This window comes from Ziziphus jujuba, chromosome 2 (genome assembly GCF_031755915.1).
Source record: "Ziziphus jujuba cultivar Dongzao chromosome 2, ASM3175591v1".
NCBI lineage: Eukaryota > Viridiplantae > Streptophyta > Magnoliopsida > Rosales > Rhamnaceae > Ziziphus > Ziziphus jujuba.
The window spans coordinates 31,444,133-31,461,066 of record NC_083380.1 but is presented as its reverse complement, the minus strand read 5'-3'; the positions used below and the strand labels follow the sequence as shown (position 1 = coordinate 31,461,066).

General features: G+C 35.6%; 3 protein-coding genes across 3 annotated transcripts; all 3 read right to left on the bottom strand.

The window, feature by feature from the left end:
• Positions 1 to 1,017: 1,017 nt before the first annotated feature.
• Positions 1,018 to 6,827, bottom strand: LOC107419576 (disease resistance protein RPS6-like). The gene is made up of 7 exons (XM_060815086.1): positions 6,678 to 6,827; positions 6,190 to 6,552; positions 5,298 to 5,397; positions 3,406 to 3,599; positions 1,722 to 1,997; positions 1,586 to 1,622; positions 1,018 to 1,505 (listed from the first exon to the last, which is right to left on the bottom strand). Exons 1-7 carry the CDS (start codon positions 6,825 to 6,827, stop codon positions 1,018 to 1,020), a joined length of 1,608 nt encoding a protein of 535 aa, XP_060671069.1.
• A 15-nt stretch (positions 6,828 to 6,842) lies between these two features.
• On the bottom strand, positions 6,843 to 11,844 carry LOC107419525 (disease resistance protein RPV1). Its single transcript, XM_060815085.1, has 4 exons — positions 10,723 to 11,844; positions 10,356 to 10,631; positions 8,715 to 10,262; positions 6,843 to 7,088 (listed from the first exon to the last, which is right to left on the bottom strand). Exons 1-4 carry the CDS (start codon positions 11,842 to 11,844, stop codon positions 6,843 to 6,845), a joined length of 3,192 nt encoding a protein of 1,063 aa, XP_060671068.1.
• Positions 11,845 to 13,114: 1,270 nt separating this feature from the next.
• LOC112491796 (disease resistance protein RUN1-like) lies at positions 13,115 to 13,684 on the bottom strand. The gene has a single exon (XM_025074257.1). It carries the CDS (start codon positions 13,682 to 13,684, stop codon positions 13,115 to 13,117), a length of 570 nt encoding a protein of 189 aa, XP_024930025.1.
• Between the last annotated feature and the right edge of the window lie 3,250 nt (positions 13,685 to 16,934).

The following is a 16,934-nucleotide window of genomic DNA, read 5'->3' as shown; positions in this document are numbered from 1 at the left end:
TATTTCTTTCACTCTTGTTGTATTTATTATGCACTGGATTACTGTATTTATTTTGAAGTGCTGAAATTGTGGAACCAATTTGTAGTTTGTGGGAGGAATAAGGGGATATTGTTTAAGTGTGTTTTCAGTGCAGGTAAATTTGTGGTAAGTAAATCCCTTAGGGGAGGTGCTGCCGGATTTTCCGTTGGAAGGTTCGATGGTATTTCCCTGGGATCAGGGCTGTCTAGGGTTCCGGAGGAGGAATTCTGGACGGGTCCTGACAGAAATGGTGTGTTTTCTTGGTGCTCAAAGAAACAAGAAGTTGTTGCTCAATCCTCTGTTGAAGCAGAATATGTTGCTGCTGTCTCTGCAGCAAATCAAGCAATCTGGATTTAGAAAAGACTTTCAGATTTAGGCATAAATGTTAGTTCACCTATGGTCATTAATGTGGACAACAAATCTACCATTTCTCTTGCTGAAAATCCAGTTCTTCATGGCATTGCCAAGCATATTAGAGTCAAGTTTCATGTTATAAGGGAGATGGTGGCTAATGAAGAAATCAAGTTGAATTATTGTCCTTCTGAAGCTCAAGTAGCAGATGTTTTAACCAAAAGTCTTCAAAAGGCAAAGTTTGAGCATATGAGAAATATGTTGGGGGTACATGAAACAATTCCCAAGGAGGAGAATGTTAATTGAGAATTATTCCATGTATCTTGAAGATAAGGTTTATTTATTTAAGGATTTAATTATACTTGTCACAGATGTATGTATTCATGTACTTGTCACAGATGCATGTATTCATGTACTTGTCTCTTAGGAGTTTGATATGTATTTATTGTTCTAGTCTATATTCATAGTTTTAGAAAATTATGTTTCTAGTATAAATAGCTTTGTATATTCATGGATTAAGATATGAAGATATGATATATGAATGTTTTTTATAGAACAATTCCTTAATAGTCTTTATTCATTTTCTGTCTGGTGTATGTACCAGCATATTTCATGTTTTATTAATAGAGGAAATCTGCTTCTGATAGATTACAAATTTTGAAGCTTAACTGACTTTAACAAGGGATACTGCAAATTTCCCCATATTTGAAGGAAAGAAGCAACTAGCTTTGGACTGTGTAAGAGTTCAGACTGTGAGAATAGGACATTCTTTGGAAACACAGAGAGTTTTGAGCAACCACCAAGAATAAGTTCTTCAACATTCAACAGCTTATATATGTTAGGTGGAATATACATAAGCTCTAAACAAGAGGATAAGTTCAACTCTCTAAGCCCAACCAAACGCTCAATTGAGGAAGGCAGCTCTTTTATACGAGAGCCAGATAAATCTATATGCTCCATATATTTCATTTCTTCAACAATATTGGGAAAATTCTCAAGACTTGAACGGCCTTGAAAATCCAGTCTTGTAAAATATTTGGACACCAAATTGTTTGGAAAAATCCTTAGATTTCCGCAGCCTTGAATGTTCAATATTACCAGCCTAGTGAGATACCCAACAGAGTCATGAATCTCGACTAAACTTGTGCAATGATCAAGAAATAAATTCTCAAGATTTGGGACTGTTTAAAATCAGGAATTTTGGTTAACAATTTACAGTGACTTAAGTTCACAGCTTTCAGTTTTTCAAAGTTCTGTAAAACAAAAGACAAGAGAAAAAGAATAATATCAATTGGCTATCAAGAACATAACAATGCAATTGTAGTGAACTAAACATAACTTGTCAATTGTACCTTGAATCCTTCCCCCAGTTCATGGATATGGCTGTTAGGCATTTCGAGCTTGACAAGTTTTTTAGGACCAGGATTGAAGGGAACAGTGGGGAATTGGTATCCACGCAAATCAATAAACCTCAACTCATTAGGAAGATATCCAATGGCATTAGAAAGGAACACATTATCGATCATAAGTAGTCGAAGTGCTTTCCTTTTTTTCAATGATTTAGCATTCAAGTAAAGAGTTCTTGGTTCAGGCAACCTCAGCATAATACCTTCGATTGAATTTGTTCCCTAGACACTAATCCGAGCAAAGCACATGGTATATTAAAAATCACAGAATAAAACAATCTTATAGCCATATGAAAAGCAGAATATATATAAAGAGCATGTGGATTTGTAATTCTTACCGCCTTTTCTAATAATAAATGAAAAACATCATCTGGAAACCATAATCTACTGCACTTGCCAACTTCAAAGGATTCTTGACACACAATTTCCTTACCCATCTCTTGTATCAAGTGATGCATTCTCAGCTTGTCAAACTCTATTGTTATGAAAGACATATCAATAAGAACTTCCATTCCAATGACTGGGGAAAAATTACCATGCCCAAGTACTTCAAGTACATGAACCTTATTTTCTCCCACAAAAAAAAACATGCAATATCAAGGAAAAGAGCCTTCTGCTCATCTTGTAAAGCCTCATAACTTCTTTTAAGAATTTTATATACATTCTGGTCTGGTTTTTTCCCCAAATTATGTATTTCACTTATCCATTGATCTTTACTCCTACCAGATAGGAAGGAACCCAATATTTCAAGAGCTAATGGAAGGCCACTTGCATAATCTACAATAAATTTTGAGAGCTCAAGGTAATCTTCTTCAGGTTTATCCATTTTAAAAGTATTCCAACTTAAAAGTTCAAGAACATCCTGACCTTGCAATCCTGGTACCTCGTATGTTTCATTAGCTCCGTGAGTGGTTATTAGGTGTTTATTTCTGGTTGTTACGATGATTCTGCCTCCCAAGCCAAACCAGTTTTGCCCTCCTGCTAATGCTGTGAAGTCCAGCCGCACCACCACTGCACCGACAGTGTGAAGACTGCTCAGCCACTATCTTTGACAATTGCCATTGCTGCATTTAACACCGAACTCCAACTTACTCAACAATTGTGGGCTACTGTCAGAAGCTGTTGAAGATTGTGGCCATGCAACTGACTTTGTAAGCCTATAAATAGGTTCATCCCGTTGCATGCAAGGCAAGCCAAGAGAGCAAGCTCAATATCATCCCAAGTAAGGAGTATTGAGAGTAAACTCCGAGAGAGAGAGTGTTTAAGTTCCAGAGAGAGCTTGAGAGAAGAGTGAGCAATTCCAAAGAGAATTTGACATTGTAGAGAGAGGTTCCACGTGAGAATCCTCCACGAGAAAAGTTTTTTTTTTATTTTTGTATTATATTTCCAAGAGAATAATAGAATTCTTTTTACTTTTCTTCTCATATTTCTTCTCTAAAGTGGTTGGAGAACCACAACAAGCGGTATCAGAGCTCCAGGTCGAGAGCTTGGGTTCAAAATTTGAAGAAACAGAGCCTCTGTTCTTCAAGTTGGTGTTTCGAAAAGTTGCTCAAATAATTCATTTAACAATGCCAGGTGAAAATACTCGACGAGAAGAGAACAACCAAGTTCGCAGGAGAGAAACGCAAACCCTCACGTGCCCGCACGCTCCGTCTGAAATTTTCTGCAGCAGTTCAAGCGCCTCACACGCCGTCTGGACGTTGAAGACGACCACGTCATCAGACACGTCAGCGCATTCAGCCACGTCATCTACCACGCGACCCGACAAGTCGTCAGCCACGCAATCGCCACGCCATCTGCCACGTGTTGACACATCAACATGATCTGCCATGTCATCAGAAGTTTCTAAAATTATGAAACAGCCCCTGAATTGTTGGAAATTATAGATTGATCCCTGTAGTTTTTGTATTTACAGGTTGATCTAGAATTTTTATGAAATTATATTTTTGCCCCAAAATTTCTGGTAATTATATTTTGATCTCGGAAGAGTCAAGTCCACCATTTTCGGCCGTTCTGGACGCAACGGTTAACTCCATTTTGCCAAATTCGGCTCCATTTTTGGTCAAGCCATAATGTCAATGGAAGAATCATCTTCGAGAGCTATGGTTAAGCTCACTGTCACAAATTATACACTTTGGAGACCTCGGATGGAAGATCCCCTCAATTGTAAGGATCTGTTTGATCCTATAGAAGCTAAAGGAGAAAACCCCGATCCCAGCAAAGAAGCAGAATGGAAGAAATTAAACAAGAAAATGATTGGTCAGATAAGGCAATGGATTAACCACAGTGTCTTCCATCATGTAGCGAAGGAAACAGATGCATATGCCCTCTGGAAAAAATTGGAGGACATGTACCAGGCCAAGACTGCTCGGAATAAACCCCTGTTGCTTAAGCGATTGGTAAATCTAAAATTATAGAGTGGAACTTCTGTAGCCGAGCATACCAGTGAGTTCCAGATCTTGGTAAATCAACTATCTGCTGTGGATTACCAACTAGGGGATGAGGATCAGACGCTCCTACTTCTAAGCTCGCTTCCAGACAGTTGGGAGACATTGGTAGTCTCTCTTAGCAATTCGACCCCAAATGGCAAACTTACTATGTCTATTGTTAAGGATGCCCTATTTAATGAAGAGGCCAGGAGAAAGGACATTGGCATGGATCAATCACATGCCCTCGTCACAGAGAGAGGAAGACAGCAAAGAGGTGGTCGAGATAGGGGGAGAGGCAGGAGCAAGAGCAGAGGCAGATCTACAGATGGTAGAAAATCATCATATAAATGCTATCATTGTGGCCTGGAGGGTCACAAGAAGAAGAACTGCAGAAAGTTGTTGAGAGAGCAGAGACTCCAAGGTAATCAGCCAAAGAAGGATGGAGAGACACTAGTCACTGTTACAGGAGAAGTGGCGCTTTGCTCCACCGAAAAAGAGACATGCCTTCATGTATCAACCTAAGATGTTGAATGGGTAGTCGATACTGCAGCATCCTACCATGTCACTCCACATAGAGATTTCTTCAAAACGTACAAAGTAGGAGACTTTGGTATGGTAAAGATGGGAAATTCCAATTTCGCAAAGATTATGGGAACTGGTGATATTCAGGTAAAAAAGAATGTTGGTTGTACAATCACTTTGAAGGATGTCCGTCATGTTCTAGATCTTCGGCTTAATCTACTTTCGGGAGCAGCCTTAGACAAGCAAGGCTATGATAACTACTTCAGCAAAAGCACATGGAAAATAACGAAAGGTGCCATAGTTATCGCCCGAGGACATATTTGTGGAACGCTGTACAAGACTCATGTGAAGATATGTGCAGATAGCCTCAATATTGCAGAAGGAGAGGCATCTCAAAATTTATGGCACCAGAGACTCGGTCACATGAGTGAAAAAGGATTATCCACTTTGGCAAGGAAGAAGCTTATCACTGTTTGCAAGGATGCTGCGCTAGATCCTTGTAATCACTACTTGTTTGGTAAGCAACATAGAGTCTCCTTCAGTTCCTTTGCAACGAGAAGATCAGAGTTACTTAGGAAGGAACCCAATATTTCAAGAGCTAATGGAAGGCCACTTGCATAATCTACAATAAATTTTGAGAGCTCAAGGTAATCTTCTTCAGGTTTATCCATCTTAAAAGTATTCCAACTTAAAAGTTCAAGAACATCCTGACCTTGCAATCCTGGTACCTCGTATGTTTCATTAGCTCCGTGAGTGGTTATTAGGTGTTTATTTCTGGTTGTTACGATGATTCTGCCTCCCAAGCCAAACCAGTTTTGCCCTCCTGCTAATGCTGTGAAGTCCAGCCGCACCACCACTGCACCGACAGTGTGAAGACTGCTCAGCCACCATCTTTGACAATGGCCATTGCTGCATTTAACACCGAACTCCAACTTGCTCAACAATTGTGGGCTACTGTCAGAAGCTGTTGAAGATTGTGGCCATGCAACCGACTTTGTAAGCCTATAAATAGGTTCATCCCGTTGCATGCAAGGCAAGCCAAGAGAGCAAGCTCAATATCATCCCAAGTGAGGAGTATTGAGAGTAAACTCTGAGAGAGAGAGTGTTTAAGTTCCAGAGAGAGCTTGAGAGAAGAGTGAGCAATTCCAGAGAGAATTTGACAGTGTAGAGAGAGGTTCCACGTGAGAATCCTCCACGAGAGAAGTTTTTTTAATTTATTTTTGTATTCTATTTTCAAAAAAGTAATAGAATTCTTTTTACTTTTCTTCTCATATTTCTTCTCTAAAGTGGTCAGAGAATCACAACAAATGCTTCCAGCTGATCTTTCTGATCAACATCGTCCAGAACTAAAAGCACTCTTTTGTTACAAAGTCTGACGTTAATTCCTCTATGAATATTGCCAAGCTTCACATTTTCTCCCCCTAACATTTCAAACGGAAGCGTTTCTTGCAATTGAAGCAAACCATGTTTCTCTGAAGTTGCTCTAACATCTGCAAGGAAGCTGGAACTGTTGAATTATTGACACATGTATTGAAAAGGGCTTTAGCTGTAGTGGTCTTTCCTATTCCACCAATTCCATAGATATCTATGATTCTCACATCATTCTTTCCAACATCTATTAATGTATCTAATTTCTTCAAACGTTCTTCAATTCCAACCGGGTACTTGGCAACATGTAGGGATGTACGGTGCAATTTGCTCAATGTGGCTTCAACAATTGTTTGGATCAGTTGAGATTCATCTCTGCCCGGTAAGAAAATTAGATACATACCACTGAGTAGGAATACTTGGTGAATGGATATATCATGGTAATGAAAATGTATACACTACAAAATTATGAAAAAATAAATAAATTAATATAAGTAAAAAAAAAAAAATGTACATAGCCATTGGCTAAATCCCATCCAGATAGATTGGAAGCTTTGGTCAACGCAACCTTCCAATTCTTTACCTTCTTCTTTTCTTCATACCTAACTAATGCTTTTCCAAAATTTCCAATGTGATTTCTAACTTCAGAAGGGTCAAGTGAATCTCGACAATCAAGGATCTCCACCAGTTCATCCAAACACCATGAAGAAGATGCGTAGTTTTCGGAGAACATGATGATGGATATATTTTATCCTTTAATTGCGTCAATAAGTGAAGGTGAAATTTCTTCTCCCCTTTTGAGCTCCTTGTCAATGAAAGTCTCAACTCCCCTAAGACTCAAAGCATTATAAAGATGCCCTGTGAAAATTTTGCGTGTATCTGTGCCTCTGAAACTCAAGAAAACATCACACTGCGGATTTGAAGAAGAAGAAGAAGAAGAAGAAGAAGATGTACTAGAGGGAAGATCGTGATCCATGATTCCATATGCATAAAGCTGACAATCAGTTTTCCCGCAGCATTTGTTACACAGCGTCTTTGTCTCTTTTCTTTTTCAAGCTTATTTTAGTGGAGAAGCTAAACGTCAACGGCAATAACATCCATTTTTCTTATTTATTTGGGAGATTCCACAATTTCTTAAATTTTTATTTATTTTGTTAATTTTTACTCTGAGCACATGTGAAGATTCTGACATGGATCCAAAGCCAACCAAATGGACTAATATTTTAATGTTTTTAACTTTTTGATTTCTTCCCCCCCCCCCCCCAAAAAAAAAAAAAAGGACACTTTGAATCATTTTCATCATTTCATATTAGCATCCATTTTATAATTATTTGGTGAATTTCATTTTATGACACTTCTTTAATAGTCCTCTTCCTTTAGTGTTTCTTTACCTATATCTTGCACCGTTTTCTAAAAAATTAAAGAAATTCTTGGAAAGGCAAATTTAAACTGTACTGGACTCTACCTTTGCTTTTCTGCGGCCGGCCCACGTGTGAAGCCCAATAATATCGCCCGCTTATAAAATTCGAAAATGCTTTTTTTTTTTTTTTTTTCGGGCTGAGACAATTTAAAATATGAAAAATTATTACGCATGGAATTTTATTCTCCATGTGTACCATTAATTATCTGTCAAGTCAAAAGATAAATTCATGGTGTACCAGAACACTAAAAGATATAAAAAGAAGGGAAAAATAAAAAAATTAAAAGTCCGTGGTGTACAGATTTTATAGATAGCTTGTTTGTCATATACTTGTGTAAAGGTTTTTTTTTTTTTTTTTTTTTTTTTAACGGATGAAATATACATCCACACATGTTCAACTGGAATTTAATTATCTTTTATATATATATATATATTTGATAAAATGGTTTTATATTGACCACTTTGTTGGCAAATCACGGCTGAGATTGAAAGCAAGTATAAAACAGTAGGGTATCCTATTTCAATGCATTACTAAATCCTTTGCTTTTTCTGTTTTGATTCAATACCTGTTTATGCTTTTTTTTATACTGGAAAATATATATATATATATATATATACCTGAGCATGCTTAATTCAAATTTAATAATTGTTGTGCAATGTTTATTAATAAAATAATTTAATATTATCCATTGAATTAACGATTCATTGTTGGTATTGAAAAACTACGACAAACAGGAGGTTCCTGATTTATAGAAAAATGAATCCAAAATCAAATTAAGTCTCCCAACAGTAAATCTATCTGAGAATGCATATTTCTTCTAATCAGCCCACAAGCCTCACCAACTCAAAATGCAATTGGTAAAACACAACAAAATGTAATAAGAAAATGATATGAACAAAAACTAAACCAAAAAAAAAAAAAAAAAAAAAGTTAAAAACAAATAGATTACAGAAATTAACGTTAAGGCAGGATAATAACAAAAGCAGAGCAAAAATAAACAAACAGAACAAATAGCAAAAGAGACCAAACAATCTAATTTCCCCAAAAAGTTTGTAAACTAATTAAGTTGATTGCATCCCTCGTCCCTGAAACTCAAGAATTTGAATTATTTGATCCCATTAGGCTTCAATTTAAAAGCCTCCCATCCAAAAAAATAAGAAAAAAAATAAAAATGAAAAAATGAGAAAAGTGGCTAACACTGTGAGACTTGAGCCTTTCTTGCGGAGAAAGAAAAGACTCTGTATCCTCTTTGATGCCTGCTGCTTCCATCTACCTGCTGTTACATGTAAACAGTCACAAAGCTGTTGAATTTCCATCAAGTCATCCATCTCGATTTCTGTTTCTGGACGACACAAACTCCACATGTATTCAGCGTCTTCGAAAGGAAAATCAGGAAAGCGTCTCTTATTTGGTGGCAAATGGCGAAGATAAGTCCAGGTTTCATTTTGATCACATAGAACATGAATTCCACACATAGATTTGACAGCATTTCTGGATTTCTTCAGGTCGGAAAATGAGACTCTAAATTTACTAGTAGAACAGAACGGAGAAGACAAGCTGGCAATAACAGTAGCAGGGAGATAAAGAAGTCCCATATTGCCTGGTTTGATATGGAAAACTTTTCTTTCAAGGCACCCCAAAAGAAAATCATTTTGGTCGAAAAGTTCTAGTGATAATTCAAGAGCTTCGTTCCCCACTTTGCAAGCAACACAAACAAATATTGCAGTCAATTTCTTCACTGTATCTGATGTCAGAATGATGGATATGGGCTCATCATCTACAAACTTTTTCCTGCTAAACCAATCTGGAATATTGTCTCCTGGAAGCTCAACTTGGACTTGATATTTTAAGAATTGGTTCAGATTCTTCAATGTAACATTGTCCGAGATATTATTGGAAATGATCTTCGCCATGATCTCACCCTGCGTCTCAACCAATGATTTGCAGTTACTTGCATCAAGTTTCTTTAGACAACTTGGAAGCTCTGGAATTTTCCGAAGCAGTTTGCAATTAGATATGTTAAGGATAAAGAGGTTTGAAAGGTTTCGAAAGGAGGGAAGGATTATGAATTTGTTACCAGATAGATCTAGATTTTCGAGCATGGAAAAGTTGTTCTGAGGATCTATGAGGAAATTTGCTTCTGATAGATTACAATTTTGAAGCTCAAGGGACTTTAACAAGAGGAATTGGAAACTGCCACATATTTGAAGGAAAAGATCAAGGAACTTTGGACTTTGGTCAGGATTTGGAAATGGTACATTTTTCGGAAACATAGAGAGTTTTGAGCAACCACCGAGAAGAAGTTTTTCCAGATTCAATAGCTTATAAATGTTAGATGGAATACACATAAGCTTACTGCAGGATGATAAGTTTAACTCTTTAAGACAGACAAAAAGCTCGATTGAGGAAGACAGCTCTGTTATAGCCGTGCCAGATAAATCTAGACACTCCAAGTATTCCATTTCTTCAAAAATACTGGGAAAATTCTTGAGACTCGAACAGCCTTGAAAATCGAGTGTTGTAAAATATTTGGACATCAAAATCCTTGGAAAAATCCTGAGTTTGCGACATAATCGAAGGTCCAGCTTAACCAGTCTAGTGAGATTCCCAACAGACTCATGAACCTCAGCTAAATTTGTACAATGGTCAATAAATAAACACTCAAGGTTTGGAGATGTTGAAAGGTCAGGAATTTTGGTTAAGAATTCACAGTGGCTTAAGTTGACAACTTTCAAATGTTCAAAATTCTGTAAAACAAGAGAAAAAGAATATGTGATTTGGCTACAAAGAACATGCCAATATTGTAATTATAGTAAACTAAACATGATTAATAATCTTACCTTGAATCCTTCCCCAAGTTGATGGATTTCACTGTAAGGCATTTCGAGCTTGACAAGTTGTTTTGGACCAGAATTGAATGGAAGAGTGGCTAATTTGTATCCGGGCAAATTGATAAACCTTAATGAACTAGGAAGATAAGCAATGTCATTAGAAAGGCCTACATCACGAAAGATAAGTAGTCGAAGCCTTCTCATTTTTTTGAATGATTTAGCCTTTAAGCATAGTGTTCTTGGTTCAGGCAACCTCAGCATAATGCCTTCGATCGAATTTGTTCCCTGGATGGAATTCAGATGATTAAACAATCAAATTTTAACATAAAAAGCACATGATACACAAGGAGAGACGATGCAGATTAATGGTTCTTACTGTGTTTTCTGATAATACATGAAAAACATCATCTGGAAACCATAATCTACTGCGTTTGCCAACTTCAGGGGATTCTTGACGGACTATTTCCTTACCCATTTCTTGTATCAAATGATGCATTCTCAGCTTGTTGAACTCTATCGTTATGAGAGACATGTCAAGAAGAACTCCAATTCCAATAATTGGGGAGAAATTACTATCTCCAAGTACTTCGAGAACATGAAATTTATCTTCTCCCACAAAGAAACATGCAATATCAAGAAAAAGAGCCTTCTGATCATCTTGTAAAGCCTCATAACTTGTTTTAAGGATTTTATATATATTTTCATCCGGTTTCTTTTCCAAATTATGTATTTCACTTTTCCATTGATCTTTACTCCTGCCAGATAGGAAAGAACCCAATACTTCAAGAGCTAAGGGAAGGCCACTAGCATAATCTGCAACAAATTTTGAAAGCTCAAGGTAATCTTCTGTCGGTTTACCCATCTTAAAAGTATTCCAACTTAAAAGTTCAAGGGCATCATTGTTGTCCAATCCTCGTACCTCGTACATTCCATTGGCTCCATGAGTGGTTAGTAAGTGTTTATTTTTGGTTGTTATGATGATTCTGCTCCCTAAACCAAACCAATTGTGCACTCCTGCTAGTGCCTCCAGCTGATCTTTTCGATCAACATCATCGAGAATTAGAAGTACTCTTTTGTGACGAAGTCTATCCTTTATGATGTTGATTCCTCTATGAATATTGCCAACCTTCAAATTTCTAGCCCCTAACATGTCAAACAGAAGGGTTTCTTGCAACCGAAGCAAACCATGTTTCTCTGAGGTTGCTCTAACATCTGCAAGGAAGCTGGAACTCTCAAATTTGTTAAAACATGTATTGTAAAGGGCTTTTGCTAAAGTGGTCTTTCCTATGCCACCAATCCCATAGATCCCTATAATTCTCACATTGTTATTTCCAATATCTATTATTGGATACAGTTCCTTTAAACGGTCCTCAATTCCAACTGGGTATTTGGCAACGTGTAGAGTTGTTCGATTCAATTTGCTTAATGTGGCTTCCACAATTGTTTGGATTAGTTGAGATTCATCTCTGCTCGGTAAGGAAAAATAACACCAATGCATATGTATGGATAGGAAGAGATCGGAAAGGAAGGAAAAAATAAATAAATAAATAAGTAAAAATAAACTAAAAAAGAGTAAAGAAATGTGTACACTAAAAAACAGAAATGTAATTAATATTTAATTCATTGCTAAAAATTACATGAAATTCCACGATTAAAGAGTATAATTTATAATAAAAATAAAAAAGAGAACGAAATGTATACACTGAAAACCGGAAAAGTAATTAATAATTAATTCATTGCTAAAAATTACATGAAATTCCACGATTAAAGAGTATAATTTATAATAAAAATAAAAAGAGAATGAAATGTATACACTGAAAAAGGGAAAAGTAATTAATAATCAATTCATTGCTAAAAATTACATGAAATTCCACGATTAAAGACTGTAAGTGATCATAAAAGGGTATAAACAATGTATGTCGCAACTCAGATTCAGTTGGCTAATATTTTGGCTACCGCGGTAAATACATTTTTCTTAATGAAAAGTATCTCTTACTCACAGCTAATTATCGGTGTCATGAATCACGATAAATTTTGTAAGAACAGCATATGGTCAAACTTAAGCCATTATAGATCTTTAGTTCAATTCAATATATTAACTAATATATTACACCCATATATATATATATATATATTTATATTCATCATCATTATCCCATAATCCTTTCCATATGATTAATAATTTTTGACAATAAAAGAATTTTGTGTTTATAGTTAGTTTGCCATAATAACTTAGTCACAAAAAGTGTTTAGGGACAAATATTTTTTATTGATCACAAATGTTACACTTTTTAAATGCACTACTTTCAGTGACAATATTTACATTAGTAATTAAGAGTTATGTCACTATAGATTGAGCTAGCATCGCCAAAGCTCATGTGCAAATAATGTTTAGTGACAGATGCTATTGCCGTTATTGACATATTTTTTATTGGCCATATATCAATGAAAACTTTCTTTGTTTTTTCTTAATTTTTTATCATAAACCAACTTTCAGTGACAATATTCAGGTTTGAAATTTAGTGTTCAGTCACATTAACCTTCTTGTAATGATATATAGTTTATGACACAAAGATGATGAATTGCATCGCTTTTATTTTTGGTTTTTCATTGACAAATTATGAAATAATCTAAGGGAGTGGATCAATGATCAATGACTATGTATAAAATCAAGCACAAATTATATTTTCAAGTAGCAAACTGTTTCTTGGAGGGGGTGGTTGTGGGAAGGGGAAGCAATGAAGTGTTAAAAAATTAATACGAGGAAATTAATAAAGTACATACCCATTGGCTAAAGGCCATCCAGAAAGATTGGCAGCTTTGTTCAAAGCATACTTCCACTTGGGCAGCCTTTTGATGTTGTTCTTGATATTCCCACTTTCTTCAACATATTTAGCTAATGCCTTTCCAAAACTGCCTTTCAGATTTCTTACTTCATGAGGCTCCACACCATAAAACACTGGCCAAACCACTTGCCCAAGTGAATCTTGACACTCAAGTATCTCCACAAGTTCATCCAAACACCATGGAGAAGATGCATAGTTCTTGGAGAAGACAACAATGGAGATTTTCGATTGTGCAATCACTTTGATTAGCGAGGAAGAAATCTCTTCACCCTTGTTGAGCTCATTGTCAATGAATGTCTTAACTCCCCTGAGACGCAAAGCTTTATTAAGATGGCCTGTGAAATTTTTGCGTGTATCTTTGCCTCTAAAACTCAAAAAAACATCATATTTCATTTTTCGGGAATTAATGGAGGAAGAAAAAGAAGATGAAGATGATGATGGTGATGATGATGATGATAATGATCTACCATGGCTAGCATGTGAGCCATACATAACTCAGTTTGTTGATCAGTTTCGATCCTCTCAGCTCTTATGTTAAAGAACTAGTCCCTTTTTCAACCTTATAATCGCTAGAGCTCATAAAGGTCAATGGCAATAGCTGTTCTTAATTAAATATTGAATGAATTACCTGTTCTAAGAAACTTCTGTGAGCATTAGTTTTTATACCCATTGTCAATTACAACCAAAAGTGTGTTGCACATGGATCCAACAAAGGGACTAATTTATATCCATTTTAATATTTTTAAGTTTTGGACTTTTTTTATTGCAAGTTTTTGACTTATTTATTTCATATTTGTATTATAATGCTTCTTCAATATTTCTCCTCTTAAAGTAATTACTTTTGATAGGATTTTGATGGGAATTCTACCCTATATTTTAAATCCATTGGTATGCCTCACATATTAATAATTATGCTTTACATGTCAAATACATTTTTATTTTATATTGAAAATATATTCCTAATAAATTTAAAAAATTTATATTATCAATTAGTGGCAGAGTAGTGGGCTTTTTTTTTAAGTATAATAGTGGTTACATGCCAGGACTTGATGTAGTCCAATATAACCATATGCTATCTCCAATATATTAATATTTATTTATAATAATAATTTAACAAAGCCCTAAACGAGAAGAAGATATTTATTTGAACTTTTTGGTTTCCGTGTGTGGTGGAGATAGACTCTCTTCAAGGTGCGCAATTGTTAACAGAAGAGCAAAACAATTGGGCAATGGAAGGTCAACTTATATATAATATTAAGCAATTGCTCTGATTTTATAAAGAGATATCTATACAATATGCTCCCCCAAATTCAAATGTAGATGTTTATTATTTACATGCACTAGGTTGTGATGATACATGGTTGTGAGGTTGGAAGATGAGCCAGCTTGGCTTGTTAATCTTATCCAACAAGATGTCCGTAACTCTTTTTAATTAATTTTGAATCAGTTTTTCTTCTTCTTCTTCTTCCAAAAAAAGGCCTAAAACCAACATAACATTTGAGGTTAAAGAAAAATGCAGGCTTTTTAAATGAATAGCAAACCTTTAAAAAAAAACTCATTAAAAAGACAGAACTTTCTATCAAAATAAATTAAAAATTAAAAATAAATAAATAAATATTTATTTTTAAGAAGGCAGAATTCTATAATTGTTAGCATTACTTTTAAATCCTCGGTTGAAGAAATTATAAAACAAAAAAACTTAGAAACCGAAACTAATTTGAATAAAGTGGATTTGGCTTTCTTTATTACTTATGCTATTTTTACAGCATTCAAAAGTAGAGTTCTCTGTTCAGGCAAACTCAGTATTAGGAATCAGAGTATAAGACAATATTTTAATATTTTTACAAGTTATTACAAGAGCTTCTAGATGACTGTTACTGTGTTTTCAGAGAATACTAGAAAAACATCTCTGGAGACCATAATCTACAGTGTATGTTTGCCAACTTCAAGGGATTCTTGGTGGCAATTTCCTTATCCATTTATTGTACCAATTGAAGAGACATATATATAAGAACTCCAATTCCAATTATTGGGTAAAAGCTACATTTCCCAATTGCTTTGATAACATAATCTTTGTTCTCTCCAACAAACAAACATGCAACATCAAGGAAAATAGCTTTGTCATCATCTTATAAAGCATCATAACTTATTTTAAGTGTTTCGTATGACTTTTTTTCTAGTTTCTTTTCCAAATTGTGTATATTCAAAGCTAATGGAAGGCCACTGCAAATTCTACAACAAGACATGTGTGAGATGCCACATCGGTTAGAAAGAGTAACGAAACATGCCTTATAAGACTGTGGATACCTTTCCCTTGTGATGCGTTACAATCTCCTAGAGAGGCATAGAAAACCGTGAGGGGAATGTTTGGGCTCACTACCTTGCTTCCAAAGCGGACAGCATCTTGAGTGGGCCTGGAGGCCCAGGCGAGTGAGACTAGCAGGTGAAAGGATGGGACCTCTAACCCTTAAGACACGTTTTAAACCCGTGTAGACGGGGCCCAAAGTGGACAATATCACATGCAGGTGGACTGGGCTATTACAACATGATAGCATGAAGTAATCTTTTACAGGTCTCTTCCTCTTAAGCATTCCAACTTAAAGAGTTCAAGAGCTTCCGTTGATCCAATCCTTCGACATCATATGTTTCATTAGCTCTATGAGTGGTTAGAAAGTGCTTGTTTCTGGTAGTTATGATGATTCTACTTCTTGAGCCAAACCTCCCATTTTCTCTAGCTAACAAATCCAGCTAAGCAAGTTGATTAATTTCAATGAGAATGAGAAGTACTCTTTTATGACAAGGCCTATTCCTTATGATATTGACACCTCTATGAGTATTGCCAACCTTTATACTTCTATTCACAAGCATCTAAAAAAGAAGCATTTCTTGTAATAGAACAAAACCGAGATATTACTTTGACGTTTCTTTGATATTAGCAAGGAAGCTAGAACCTTAAAATTCATCAGCAAATTTATTGAAAACAGCTTTTGGTATTGTGGTCATACTTATACCATCAATCCCATAGATTCTTATGACTCTCACATCATTCTTTCCACTTCCAACATCCATTAGTTGATACGGTTCCTGAATGTGGTCTTCAATTCCAACTGGGTATTTGGTGACACGCAAAGATGTATGATTCAATTAGCTTAATGCAGTTTCAACAACTCTTTGGATTAGTTGAGATTCATCTCTGCCCATTAAGAAAAATACCATTAATTGTAATACTTGATATATGGATATGAGGAGAAAAAAATAATAAAAGCACAATTATTTTTTTAAGAGTACTAATTACAGAAAGGTAAATGCTGCAAGGGTATTGTAACATTATGATAAAAGCAAGGATAAGTTATAATGCAATATCCTTTGTCTAAATGCCATCCAGATAGATTGGAAGCTTTATTCAAAGCAAACTTCTATTTAAGTAGCTTTTCCTTGTTCATATTTGAAGTTTCTTTGTACTTAGCTAATGCTTCTTCAAAACTTCTTGTTAGATTTCTTACTGTAGAAGGCTTCACTTTGAAGAAGACTGGCCAAACCAGTTGTCGAAATGATTCCCGGCACTACAAGATCTCAATCAATTCATCCAAACACTATGTTGCGGATGCATAGTTATAAGCGAAGATAATGATGGATATCTTTGATTCTTTAATAGCCTCAATGACAACAAGTGAGGGTGATATTTTTTCAGGACCCGTCCAAAATTCCTCACTAGAACCCTAGACAAGCCCTGATCCCAAGG

What these genes read in the sequence shown, in the direction of transcription:
- LOC107419576 (XM_060815086.1), bottom strand. Translation starts at nt 6,827, where the DNA reads ATGTTCTCCGAAAACTACGCATCTTCTTCATGGTGTTTGGATGAACTG. An exon ending in GGTATGAAGAAAAGAAGAAG is followed by an intron (nt 6,553 to 6,677) that starts GTAAAGAATTGG and finishes ATAATTTTGTAG; the next exon opens with TGTATACATTTTCATTACCA. An exon ending in AACTGGGGGAAGGATTCAAG is followed by an intron (nt 1,623 to 1,721) that starts GTACAATTGACA and finishes TTTGTTTTACAG; the next exon opens with AACTTTGAAAAACTGAAAGC.
- LOC107419525 (XM_060815085.1), bottom strand. Translation starts at nt 11,844, where the DNA reads ATGCATTGGTGTTATTTTTCCTTACCGAGCAGAGATGAATCTCAACTA. An exon ending in AACTTGGGGAAGGATTCAAG is followed by an intron (nt 10,263 to 10,355) that starts GTAAGATTATTA and finishes CTTGTTTTACAG; the next exon opens with AATTTTGAACATTTGAAAGT. An exon ending in AGAAAGGCTCAAGTCTCACA is followed by an intron (nt 7,089 to 8,714) that starts GTGTTAGCCACT and finishes ACTGATTGTCAG; the next exon opens with CTTTATGCATATGGAATCAT.
- LOC112491796 (XM_025074257.1), bottom strand. Translation starts at nt 13,684, where the DNA reads ATGTATGGCTCACATGCTAGCCATGGTAGATCATTATCATCATCATCA.